Source organism: Platichthys flesus, chromosome 19, assembly GCF_949316205.1.
Source record: "Platichthys flesus chromosome 19, fPlaFle2.1, whole genome shotgun sequence".
Classification (NCBI taxonomy): Eukaryota; Metazoa; Chordata; class Actinopteri; order Pleuronectiformes; family Pleuronectidae; genus Platichthys; species Platichthys flesus.
In genome coordinates this window covers 8,406,588-8,419,861 of record NC_084963.1, presented here as the reverse complement: position 1 = coordinate 8,419,861, position 13,274 = coordinate 8,406,588, and the positions used below count along the sequence as shown (strand labels likewise).

Genomic DNA, 13,274 nt, shown 5'->3' with positions numbered 1-13,274 from the left:
TTTTTATGTACAACTACATAACTATTAATAATTTACAGGCTAAGATAAACTTCAATATCAAAATAACCTCGTGACATATTTCAGCGTTTAGAAGGAAATGGCAAAGTGTGTAGGGAAGTGTGTGTTTGTATCCGTCAATCTGAAAATGTTGCATAGCGCTGTTTTTTTTCGGAGGGGTGGTGCACATTTCCTGTTTCTTGTCTCACTCAGTGCCACGATCAGTCGGCATGTCAGAGCTCTGAGGAGGTTTCTTACGCAGAGGCCGAAATGAGCTGAAGTCATCTCTGGTTGTTTTGAATCCCTCGCGTCCATCGACCTGCTTCTCCAGCAGTGAGGTAAGAACCATTTAAAACCTGTGTTCTGTCTGAATGTCTCTGACTATCAGGGCCGCTGTCTCCTTTCGTGATCAGATAAAATCCCTTTTGGAAAAGAGAAGTTTTCTACTCTGCCACCAAAGCAAATACATGTATTGAGGTTTTTTTACCTTAAATCCTTGTTTACCTCTTAGCTCTGACATTTCAGACCTCACACAACTTCACAACTTCTTGTGTATAGAAAGTTTGTTTCAGGAAGTTTGAGTTTTTCCTCCACAAATGCTGCAGTTGTGTGTATTTCTCTGTGAAAATGGAGCAACGGGTGTGGTGAAAGACTTATGACGGTTTCATCATAAGATGTGACCAGCAGACATATGACACAAAAGATTTTTCCCCCATGCCTGTCACCTACTCTTACCCCCCCCCCAGCAGCTTTGTGCAGTGAACATGAATCCGCTCTGTCGTTTCAGATCTTTCAACCCAACGATGATGCGTCTCAGCGTGAAGGCCTGTCTGCGTCTGCTATGTGGAATATCTGTTTTGCTTTCCGTGGAGGGGGAGATCACTTCCATCACAGAAACAAGCAGCCAGGCGGCTACTGGTGCACCGGACACGGCCCACACGCTGCTCACCTCTGCACACGAGGAAGCAGAGACGCGGGCTGCGACCTCGGATCGCTCTGCAACTCACAATCCTGCAGAAGTCACGGCGACGGCTCACACCGCTGATTCACACACAGCAGAAACAGAGGAGGCAGTTGCGAGCAGTACAAACGGCAGCACGGCTGGTTTGCTTGTTGTGACCACAGCAGCAGCAGCAGCAGCAAGAAGCTCAGGTCCACCGACGCTTCAGACCCCAGCAGCGGTGACCACAGCTCGGCCTACAGGCGATACACAAACTCCCCCAGATACGACAATCTCTGAAACGGTGATACCTACAGAGGATATCACACAGCGGCAATCCTCCACCACCTCCACCCATGTGACTTCTCCTGAAACGACCTCTGCAACGTCCCTGCGCCCCACGTCCACGACTAAACCTGAGGTCACATCAGGTTTATCGCCCAGCACCACCTCTCAGACGTCACACACCATCAGCAGTCCCACATCTTCTACCGTGACTGTAACAAACCCTGCCTCTGAGGTATCTGACCCCACCTCTTCACCCGTCACGACGACAAAGACCCTCACCACCAGCAGATCTGAGAGTTCAGCCTCGTCACACTCTCCCACTGAGCCTCCCACCGACGGCTCCTCCAGCTCCACCTCCCTCGTCTCCACCAGTCCGGCGGGTATCTTTCCCAAGAGGTTGCCAATCCCATGGACCACACCGACCCCAGCAAGTACAGCAGCACCTTGTAAAGTCTCAAAGGAGCCACCCAGCACCTTTGAGGCCCAGCCCTGCTCCACCCGCGGCACGGCGAGCCACTGCCTCATCGCCATCGCCTCCCTGGCTGTGCTGGCCTGCATCTTCATGGTCTCCACCGTCATCCTGTGCACCAAGCTGTCATCCAGGAGGTACAAGGTCAAGAGGCCCAAGGAGTCGACCGAGATGATGTGCATCTCCACCCTGCTGCCCGAGGAGGACTTCATCTACACCAGGCACCGCACCCCCATTGCCAACGGCGTCCTGGTGTTCCCCGGTGGCAGAGACAGCGACGAGGAAGGAGGAGATAACGTCACCCTCAGCAGCTTCCTACCAGAGAACGACCGTTATGTTTAGAGCCATTTGAAAACTCAAAGCTCTTCACAGTCGCACTCCCTTCACGCTGCGCTTTTTTCCTTTACAGCCCAGACGTTAGGGCCAGTTTGGGATTTAGCATCTTGCCCGACAGATACTTCAGAATGCAGCCTGGAGGAGTCAGGGATCGAACCGCCGACCTTCCTCTCTACCCCCTGAGCCATGATCAGGCTGTTGTCAGTGATGTGGAGACAGTTGCTGTTTTAATAATAAATGCTTCCTCTGTGGTGTTGGTGGTTAGGCTTCAGTGCACGCTCCTGCAAGAAGTAGAGACAGACACCACACACACACACACACACACACACACACACACACACTTTGTTTTATTTTCTTACACTGAAGACTGAACCCCTGGATGAGGAGCACGAGCGATTTAATTTTTCTGAGCCTTGATGGTATTTCACTCAGGAAGACTGGTTTTGTCACAGACACTGGTCTCTGGTCCCAGTGAGGCTTTACCACATGAATGGAGTATTTTATTTTGTTGATGACAAACTGTATGTGTCTCTGAACGAGTGAGTTTTTGTTTTGAAATGCAGTTTCTGGGATAATTTATTAAAGGAGAATTGTTTTAATGTTTTAGTAAAAATTTTAATTTTTTTCTTGGGTCTGTTATTGCATCATAATTTTTCACAAACTTCCTGAAAATAATTCTGTAATAAGGACAAAGGTCAAGAACACTTTTAGTTCAGAGGTTGGAATAAAGTCAATATACTCGATGGCTGCTGGATCCACAAACCTCAGAAGTCTGAGGAGAAGCATCGTGCTCTAAGCATCACTGGTAAATAAATCCTTTAACAGGAGCTTTTGATGTTCGCAAAAGTTTTAAAGAAATCGTCCATCCATTATCTATATCACTTATCCTTAAACATCCACCTACATGGCCCCTGTTCGAAAAAGACATGAAGGGCCTATAGACGAGGTTAAAGGTCATAGGGAGTCCTGGAGCCTGGAGTTGCCAATTCCTGAACCAGGATTCAAACCAAGAACCTTTCTGCTCCGTTTAAACCTAAACAAAAAGGCAGCCTGGGTAATTGGAGCTGATAATTCTGTAATTTAGCATCTGTTTAGCTGAAAATGTCCAAAATAAAAGCTGAAATAAAAAAAAAAACATAAAAAAAGACTTTGTGTAGGTTTCATCCCACGTGTCTGTGACCTTAAATCACTTCCTTTATTTGAGAAAGGTTTCATAAAAGGCGTTTTCTTCTTCCCTGGACTTGATATAATATTCACTTCCCTTCCTGTGAAATGAAAACAGAGAGTCCTGCATACTTATCAGGGCCCTGTGAAACCATGTTTTAGTTTAGTTTCTTTGTCATCTTTCCCCTCTTATATTTTGTTTTCTTCATACTGAGCAAAGGTCGTCAGAGCCAGTGACTCTCTGCAGAGCCAAGACAAATGTAAACCTGGAGGATGCCGGACGCTCATCTCCTGCTCCTCGGTGACCATATAAAGCTTGACTTGTCTTTGACTGATCACAAACAACGTCCACGTGCCAAAAATGCATCTGCGCACGTACACACACACACACACACACACACACACACACACACGACTCCTCACAGGCTCACACGCTGCGTTGTGTCCCTAAAGTGGTCACACACACCACGTGAGTTTAATTGCTTGATTCTGAGGGGGAAAAACTGGAGAAACACACGTTGTTTCAAGCGGCCTCAGTCGTCTGCAGCCCCCCCCCCCCCCCCCCCCCCTTCTCCTGGCTGTCCACACAGGAAACATTAACCTCTTCCTGCATTGACCGGTCACTCGTTCAACCCACTCTCAGTCTGACTCCTTCTATTTTAACCCCGGGAGGTTTAGTTTTAAGTCGTCGGAGGCCGAGGGGTCAGAGAGGAGGCCAGGCCGCCCACCAGAGCAGGAATCCTGGAGACATGAGAAGTTGCTGATGCTGATGATGTCTGAGCCACAGAGAATTCACTTAAATTTTCTGGCATCTCCGTCCAACACATCCAGCCAGCCACACATAAGGGTGCAGGCGAGGACCCTGCCCCCACAGCACATAATAAACTCCTGCCTGTAACAAGAACAATCTGTGTGCAGGCCGGAGAGCCCAGACACTGTCGGGGAAACTGAGGAGGGGGAGGAGGAGAGCAGAGGAGAAAGCAGAGGGAGGGATTTGTCCCTGTGTTTTTTTTTGTTGCACTATCCAGACAAAACCTCCAGCCCTGAAATCTGAAACTGCAGAAGTTGCGTGGCTCGCCGAGCAGTCGCTTCTCTCTTAGTTCACTTTTTCCAGACTGGTTTCACTCGTCCTCCCATCAGACGCCAACTGAGACGCTTCTTCAGGACGGTGAGTGAGATGTTTCGTCTTTGTTTTAATGTTGCTCTTTCTCTCAATTCTTTGAGTGGGGCATGGTCAAGCTGAACCGGGCTTCCTTTGCATCATGTTGGCTCAGGTGAAAGTTTGAAGTGATGTGACAGCATCGTGATGCCTTCACAGGAGCCTCCACACTCCAAGAGCACGGCTATAAGAACTTAGAGGCCATATTTTGAGTCAGTTTTTAACTTTAAAATGGACAAAAACAGAATCTAGCCCATTCCTATTCAGTTCATTATTGTTTATTTTTATCTGCCCCCTCCCATGTGTGTGTGTGTGTGTTTGTTTGTGTGTGTGTGTGTGTGTGTGTGTGTGTGGGGGTGTGTGTGTGTGTGTGTGTGTGTGTGTGTGTGTGTGTGTGTGTGTGTGTGTGTGTGTGTGTGTGTGCATGTGTGTCTGTGTGTGTGTGAGAGATTGCACAGGCATGTGTGGCTGTGTTTATTTGGTCTGGGTTGAGAAGGTGATTAATTTTGGGAGGGAGAGAAAAAGACCATTCCTTCTCCAGATGAGAGCAGTTTCATGTTGCACCATGCAGCTCGAACACAGACACAGCAGAATGAGGATCAAAGTGACACAGACGGAGTAAAAACAAAGAACTACATCAGACTGAAGCTGGGTTTAATGGGTCACTTCAACTACCTACCGATATTTGGCGTTTTATTTAACATGTTTAACTCTGGGTTTCTGTAGTTGTACAGAATGTGTGTTCAGGACACTCATCTGAAAGAGTAAAATACTTCAGGCTGAGCTGGAATAAACGTATTTAACTTTGTGTTGAATCAAGCTAAGGTTGATCTATCTAGCACATTGGATTCAAAGGGAAACCTTGGACGTATAGTGAACTCAAAACTGTGTATGTAGTACGATGCAAAGATAAACATTAGACAGAGATTAAAGCAAACATGCAAATTAAAAACTAGGTATATAATATGATTAAATGAAATAGTAATAAAAACCTAAAACCAATACAAAATAATATGGTAAATTTTAACTAGCTAACCAGACCACTGAAAGGCTAAGTCCAGTCAAATAATATTGCTGTAATCTTCATGTTACAGCATGTTACAAGTGATAATATCTTCATCTTCAATGAAGAACCACGTGCTTAGGCTGTAGAAATGTATAACACAGATGTTTTCACCATATTCTCCATGTAAATATGATCTAATCCAAGTTTATGTATCTAATGTTTTACTATTACATTTGAGTTACTATATCAAAAGACTGGTTCTTGAAAATCAGTGATCAAAGATATTCAGTCTGCTGCAGACATTTTAATGCATTTCCCCTTGTTGTGCCTAAAATAAAGAAAACCCGGATATAACTCATAATAGGATCCATCTGGAGTTGCGCTTCTGGCTACATCCTCTCCGAGCTTAGAAACAGTGGCACAACTTGAAAGATGGATGAAAGATCTTTTTTTTCTCTCTTTATCCTGCAACAGCCTGAATATTTGTCCTCCAGATGGTCAGAGGAGTCTCTGAGGATTCTGGGAATACACTGGGAACAGTGGCGAGCATTGTGAAACAACCTGTTTTTTTTTAAGATCCTTTTCTTATTCCAGAGAAAACAGATGCTCTCCTCTGAGGCTCCAATGTAAAGCCAAAACACGAGATGCACAGATTATCTTTACATATGGAGCTGACATTCCAGTCACTGACCCTCATTGTTATTTACAGATCCTGTGGGGAAACCATGCTCCTGATGGGCCTTCGTCAGATCGGTGCGTGTGTGGTGTTTTGCCTCGGCGGCGGTATGGCCACGCCTCTACCTTTTTCCAGTTCTCTGGAGGGAAGTACAGATGAGGAAGACCTCAGTAACTTTGCTTCCTCCCTGCCCACCAGCTACCTTTTCTCCGTGCCCCAAACCACACCTGCTGGCCCCACCCATGTGGAAACTGACTTCCTGAGTCAGGTTGTGAACTTCCTGGAGGAGAACATGCTCCTCATCCTTGTGACAACCTCCTTTGTCCTCCTCATCTTCTTTATCATCTGTGGGGCAATATTCATGAGCCGCAGGCGAAAGGTCACCGCGTACTACCCTTCCTCCTTCCCCTCCAAAATGTACGTGGACCACAGGGACAAAACCGGAGGTACAAAACCCTTTAATGAAGTGCCAGAGAAACCTGCTCCCGAGCAGGAGAGTGAGCCTGTGGACTCTCACAGGCAGCTCCAGGCCGACATCATGAGGGCCGCCAAGAGGCTGCGGACGCCAAATAAATCTGTAGATGCTGCAGAGGGAAGTGGCAGCAGTCAGAAAGCAGCAGACCACAGTCCTGGAGACAGCTCTAAGACATGTGGCAGCGTCCTGGATCCGCAGCTGCCAAGTTTCCCTGAGGAAAAGGAGCCATGCGAGCTCCCCAACATGGAAGAGGCAGCAGCAGCAGCAGGAGGCAGCACTGAGCTGAGCTGTCCTCCAGAGCAGCCTCATCCAGAGCAGCCACAGCAACAAGGAGATGATCCAGAGCAGCCACATCCAGAGAGAAATGATGCAGAGCATCAACATCCGGAGGGAAATGATCCAGAGCAGCCACATCCAGAGCGAAATGATCCAGAGCAGCCACATCCAGAGGGAGATGATCCAGAGCAGCCACATCCAGAGGGAGATGATCCAGAGCCACAGCATCAACATGAAGATGATCTTGAGCAGCCTCATGCAGGGGGAGATCATTCAGAGCAGCCTCATCCAGAAGGAGATGATCCAGAGGGAGATGATCCAGAGCAGCCTTTGATTGGCAGGAGTCTGCGGCCCTCCTCTATGCATATCCACAATGACTCTGCAACGCTTCAGCTGATCGCAGGAGAGAAAACCGCATTCTGACTCCTCTGAACACTATGAACTTACTCATTCTCCTGAGTCCACTAGGGGCAATTTGTCCATAAATCCTAAAAATGATCTACAGATTTGAGGTATTTGTCCAGTGAGGGAAAGATGATGTGCAGCAGAGCTCACCAACGACTGGTTTTATCATTATGACTTTTTACCTGCTACAAACAATATTTTCCTTTTACATGTTTTTTTTTAAAATCCTTTCAAAATTGCTGCACAGCTAGAGATTGTTGAGTTGGTATGATCTCCCTGTGTCTCTGTGGGTTTTCACCAGGTACCCCAAGTGTTATGGTCAATGGATGGATGGGGGCCACTTTAGTAAACATGTAGTCGTATGGTGCCCATTATCTGTCTTCAGCGCATAAACATTAAATAGTTTAAGAACTATAACTATAATTTATGACATAACCGCTTTTTAGAATCGGTTTTGTTTGATGGTGGTTGAATGTTTTCACAGTACCTCTTTTCTAAATCCCACCTTGACATGTTATAGCTTATACACAAGCCGTGTTTATGACAAATGCATTTCATTTGTGTGATCCACATCCATAACTATTATATTGTGAATTTTGCATAATTTACTAAATAAGATACCTGCATGTGTAACGTAAAAAAACATCTCTTATTATTCAGGATGTTTCAAGTCATTAATTCCACTCGAAGCAAAAGAGGATTCAGGATTTTTTTATTGCAGATTTTCACAGAAGCATTGCTAGATACTTATAAATTACAGATAAAACCAGTGGACCCTTTAATGGTTTCTAGCAACTTCGCTTGGTGGCATATATCAAAGGTGCAAGCTTAGGGTGCAGACAGGATACATAATCAGCTCTTAGCCTTAATCAATATCTCCATCACACCTTTCACGACACTCCTCGCGCTCGACAATCTTAAAATATTTCACAATCTCAAAAATAAGGCTCAACTTTGTACCAACCGCTCACAGCAGTGCTCACATTGTGCGTTTAAGTGACAGGCTAAAAGGGTAAGAGGGCGCAGGGTTGGCCACAGACTAAGCCTGGTGTACCACTGCTACAGAGGGTTGACAATGGTGGACTTGTTATCAACGCATTTGGTGTGTGCGTGTTTCAGTACTGCAGGAAGGTGAACTACAGCTTCTTCTCTCCCTGACAGCAGGAAGCAAGGGGAGGTGGGTTTAAATGCTGGCCCTGACTGCCTCCTGCTGGTCGTCCTGCTGCTTGAGGCGATAGTCAGCCAGAGCAGCCTTGATGGCGTCCTCTGCCAGCACTGAAGGGGAACAGGAAATAAAGGGTGAATATACACAAGTGGAGCATTTGGTAAAAGAAGACAATCATGACAAGAATCAGCCGTAGACTTACTGGAGCAGTGAAGTTTAACAGGAGGAAGACTGAGCTCTCTGGCAATGTCAGTGTTCTTTATTGTCAAAGCTTCATCCACCTGAGAGAAAAAAAGAGCAAAAACCTTGCTGGTCAATGAACAGAAGAAGAAGAATATAGGAAATGGGAAACAGGAGTCATGTCTGTTATGTTATCACTCACAGATTTGCCCTTAACCCACTCGGTGGCCAGAGAGCTGGAGGCGATGGCAGAGCCGCAGCCGAAGGTTTTGAACCTGGCATCCACAATCTTCCCCTGGGCATCCACCTCAATCTATCGAGATGAGAGAATTCATAGTTTTAATGCATAGTGATCATTTCATTATGAGCCAAGTAATAACTACATGTTTATGTAAATCATAACAGGGGAAATGATTTATAGCTATGTTAAACTTAATCAAAGACTTGAGCCATCTACTTGGTGAAATAAGAATATTTAGTCTATCAGTGCTCTGTGTTGTTCTGCCACTTGTGATTTGTTATTATAATCCATCTCTAAAAGCTCTTCATGTACACAAAAGGCTGGGATCCATCCATCCATGGTACCTGGAGCTTCATAACATCTCCGCAGGCTGGAGCTCCCACCAAACCAGTCCCAACATTCCTGGAGTTTTTGTCCAGCGAGCCGACGTTTCTCGGGTTCTCATAGTGATCCACCACCTTCAGAGGAAAGAAAGGAATTAATACATCAGGGTGGGAGGCAGGATTTTTTTTTAGAGGAAATCATAACACTGAAATAAATCCGAAGAGCCCAGACATCAGCAGCATCCTGGAATGTTTTTCCCCCATTCTGAAACAATCACAAAATGTCTATAAATCTTGTTTATCGCTGTTATACAACGACGCATTTCCTCCAGAAATAAACAGATTAGGACTGGACGTCATTGTCCACTACACCAACTCCTGCACCCCCCCTCCTCCCTTAGTTCCTGCTGAGTCACTCTGACCAGGACAACACAAAGCGGTTTAGTCTGTATACGTCATTCAATACAGCAAATTTCATGTGATGTGAGATTTCGGGATGTTTCTTTTTTTGATCACTTTCAAAACTGACTTTCAGCTTTTTATATTTAATGTTGTGATGTAGCGAACCATTTTTTTTAATATCTTTATTTTAGAGCTTTTTATTATATTTTCACAAACACAATGACACACAAACCATCTCTATTTACAGGCATAAATCAACTCAACCTAAATGTTTGTGTGATTCTCATTCCCACAACCCAGACAGTCACGTAACACAGTGAAACACTAAAGTTGTGTTAGACAGAAATATGGTGCACTAACAAGAATAAATACACAACTCTCCCGCAGGTATGACAGAACATTCACATGTAGTCTTACACAATGTGAACCTTCACCATCCTGACGGCCCTTGAAGCCTATTAATGGGATGTGATTCAGGTCTCAAAGCTGTAGCAGTGGACAGCTGAAGGGCAGATTAGTGACCTTACTTTAGTATTCAACTAGCTTACACAACAAATGTTTACTTATTTTATTTATTGTGCTGTTTCGTCAAATGTATCCGTATCTGTCACGTCACACTCTCCTCGGTTTTAGATGATGCTCATATGGAGGTAGACTTATTCTTAGGCAGCCATATTTAGGTTAAAATTTAATTCCAAACTAATTGGATACATTATAGAATATAATTTAGGACCTTTTATACCATTAGTTACAAGATCCACAGGCTTTTGAGGGTTTATTCACTGTTTCACCTTTTTAAAACTTGGACTGCTCTTCGTGTCTTTTATTATATAACATTTTGATCGACCGGTTGTTCACTTTCACACATGCCATAATAACAATACTAATAAAAACAAAGAGTATGATGGGAAACCAGCTTAAGAGTAATTTAGTGTTGTTACATCACCCTGCAATATGTAACAGTAAAATGCCTAATGATATAACTGATTAAATCAATGAGAGCTGGACTCAGATCAGGTCATAATACACACAGATGGATTAATTACCTCGTGTGATTAACTCTCATTCATTTAGGCTCAGGGTCAATTAGATTTAGTTGTTATATAATATTTATCACGAGGCTTGTTCTGTTTTGTAATAAACATTCCTGCTAGGTGAGCTAGCTTGTTGTGGCTAGCTCCAACGCAGCGTTGTTCAACAGCAACTCCTCCGTGGACATGTTTGTAAACAAAGGTCAAACCGCAGTCAACACACACAAACACACAATCTACCAGCGCCACCACACACACAGACACACACACACACACACACGCTGGGTGCTCGTTACCTTCTTGTGGTAGCAGCACTGGGTGATGAACTCCGGGGCAGAGAGCCTGCGGGTGAGCAGAGCCAGAGGACTGAGACACTTGTTCATCACGGTAGTCGCCATGTTGGAGATCGGAGCAGTAGTGACGCAGTTCTGAACAGAAGAGCAGATCGAGCTCGGACCGCGAGATACGTCACTACAAGGGGGCGGGGTCGCATGACGACACGTGCGCATGCGCTGTGCAGGTAAACATCACTGGGAGTAAACATCCTCTCGTGACTGCAGTGTCCACGTTTTATCACGACCTGCGACTGCTGCATTTCCAGCAACTATCACTCCCAGTGTTCTAATGGGACATTGTGTTTGCTAATCGCCTAAGAAGACTAATGGATGATTAGAAAACCTTTGAAAACCCTTGTGCAGTTATGCACAGCTGAAAACTGTTTAGCTGGTGAGAGAAGTGTCAGGCGTGTTGGTTTATCCTAAATAAGAGAAGAGCCGGACTGGTCCAATTTAAATATTTATTGAGATGCAATGAAAGTTGAAAAACATAGCTATGGACAATTATCACAGCCTAGGCTAATTAAGTTAGCAATAGGTAGTTAATAATGGCCCCGAACACAAGGGGTTTGATATAGTTATAACAGTAGATTTAATATGATTGGTTATGAAAGATTGAAGGGGAGTCACCGCAAATCAATTTGGTTTTCCCTTGTTGGTGCACAGGCATGTCCACGCCTCTTGGCACAGAAATCCAGGAAGTGACAAGAAGCCGCTCTCTGTGACGCTTCTACTACTCTGATAGTTGCTAAGCAAAATGTTCTCTTCATGAAAGGCCTTGACACAGCTGATGCCATGTGGGCCATTGGAGAAAGGAATATGATGTTCCTGCTATATTCAAACAATGTCCTGTTGATGTAAACATTAGTATCCTCGAAACCAAAACAACGAGACAAAACAATGTCAACAAAGTCACACTGTCCGACCTCCAGAACTTTATCAGACAGCTGCTTGAAATATATTTGGATGAGTCTAAGGGAATAATGGTTTAATACCAAAAGTTAGAATTCAGAACAATTATAAGATTCATTATTAACAATATGCAGCAAGGGTTATTTATAAATCATTTGAATAAAGGCCTTATATCTGGTTCAAATTGATCATGCTTCCCCCCCCCCCCTCTTTAGTTGCAAATAGTTTCAGTCAGACCCAAATACCAGCTAGAATTTGAAATCCTAATAGAAGCTATAAAACTGGCCTTCCTTTGAGCTAGTTGAGTATCTGGAGCATCACATTTGTGGGTTCCATTATACTCTCAAAATGGCCAGAAAAAGATAACTTTCCTGTTAACTCTATTCTTGTTGTTGTTCTTGTATCCATTTTGCAACGCCATGCCATACCCTGACAGCGCCTTATTGGAGCCAATCTCCTCCTACAACAGGACAATGACCCAAAGCACACCTCCACTTTACGCAAGAACTATTGAAGCAGGCAGCTGGTGAGCTGTCTGTAATGGAGTGGCCATCGCAGTCACCAGATCTCGAACCCATTGAGCTGTTGTGGGAGCAGCTTGACCGTATGGTACGCAAGAAGTGCCCATCTAGCCAATCCAACTTGTGGGAGGTGCTTTAGGAAGCAATTTCTACAGATTACCTCAACAAATGAACGGCAGAATGCCAAAGGTCTGCAATGCTGTAATTGCTGCAAATGGAGCATTCTTTGACGAAAGCAAAGTTTGAAAAACAAAATTAATATTTCAAATAAAAATCATTATTTCTAAACTTGTCAGTGTCTTGACTATATTTTCTATTCATTTTTGCAACTCATTCGATAAATAAAAGTGTGACTTTTCATGGAAAACACGAAATTTTATGGGTGACCCCAAACTTTTGAACCGTTGTGTATATTTGCATATATTGGAAATTGCCACGTGTGGTTGGTGCACTGTACATAAAAACAATATATACAGTAAGACACTTTATACAGTAAGAAGCAATAAGTAATGGAGATAAATTATGTGCGAGGGGGGGGCAGAGGCAGTGTGATCTTATCTTATCTTATCTTGGAGGTTCAGCATGTAGAATTTAGTGGCAGCTGGTTGGTGAAGTTACCTGTTGCAGCTCCGTATATAAGACCTGCTCCCAGTTTAAATATAAAGAATTTAAATAGAAAGGGTCCTTTTGGTTGCAATTTTAAACATTGTTTTATCTATAACTTATACAATTACCTTGTATGTCTTCTTGCAATGCAAATACAAAGTAGTAAAGGTCAGTGCTATTGCATAATTCGATCATGTGATTTTTTTGGGGAACTATAGAGAAATGCTTACGAAAGCCATAAACACTTTATGAGGATTTCAGCCCTGTTTGTTAAAGACACAAAGGCTAAAATCACGGGTAGTGATTCATGTTAAAATAGAGGGAGTAGGTTTTTTCTTTACAAATGAATAATTTGGTTTTAAAAGCA

At 44.1% G+C, this 13,274-nt stretch overlaps 3 protein-coding genes across 3 annotated transcripts; 2 read left to right on the top strand and 1 right to left on the bottom strand.

Annotated features, from left to right (window-relative positions):
* The first annotated feature begins 63 nt into the window (after positions 1-63).
* Positions 64-2,649, top strand: selplg (selectin P ligand). Its single transcript, XM_062413616.1, has 2 exons — positions 64-335; positions 785-2,649. The coding sequence occupies exon 2, from the start codon at positions 801-803 to the stop codon at positions 2,034-2,036; it is 1,236 nt and encodes a 411-aa protein (XP_062269600.1). The 5' UTR covers positions 64-335; positions 785-800; the 3' UTR covers positions 2,037-2,649.
* A 1,628-nt stretch (positions 2,650-4,277) lies between these two features.
* On the top strand, positions 4,278-9,475 carry tmem119b (transmembrane protein 119b). The gene is made up of 2 exons (XM_062412939.1): positions 4,278-4,362; positions 6,069-9,475. The coding sequence occupies exon 2, from the start codon at positions 6,085-6,087 to the stop codon at positions 7,207-7,209; it is 1,125 nt and encodes a 374-aa protein (XP_062268923.1). The 5' UTR covers positions 4,278-4,362; positions 6,069-6,084; the 3' UTR covers positions 7,210-9,475.
* LOC133975066 (iron-sulfur cluster assembly scaffold protein IscU-like) lies at positions 7,887-10,988 on the bottom strand. Its single transcript, XM_062412940.1, has 5 exons — positions 10,830-10,988; positions 9,122-9,235; positions 8,739-8,849; positions 8,559-8,637; positions 7,887-8,466 (listed from the first exon to the last, which is right to left on the bottom strand). The coding sequence occupies exons 1-5, from the start codon at positions 10,929-10,931 to the stop codon at positions 8,375-8,377; spliced, it is 498 nt and encodes a 165-aa protein (XP_062268924.1). The 5' UTR covers positions 10,932-10,988; the 3' UTR covers positions 7,887-8,374.
* Positions 10,989-13,274: the final 2,286 nt, after the last annotated feature.

Coding starts and splice junctions, on each gene's coding strand:
- selplg (XM_062413616.1), top strand. CDS start 801: ATGATGCGTCTCAGCGTGAAGGCCTGTCTGCGTCTGCTATGTGGAATA.
- tmem119b (XM_062412939.1), top strand. CDS start 6,085: ATGCTCCTGATGGGCCTTCGTCAGATCGGTGCGTGTGTGGTGTTTTGC.
- LOC133975066 (XM_062412940.1), bottom strand. CDS start 10,931: ATGGCGACTACCGTGATGAACAAGTGTCTCAGTCCTCTGGCTCTGCTC. Junction 8,850..9,121: donor GAGATGTTATGAAGCTCCAG/GTACCATGGATG, acceptor TCATCTCGATAG/ATTGAGGTGGATGCCCAGGG. Junction 8,638..8,738: donor AGTGGGTTAAGGGCAAATCT/GTGAGTGATAAC, acceptor TTTTTCTCTCAG/GTGGATGAAGCTTTGACAAT.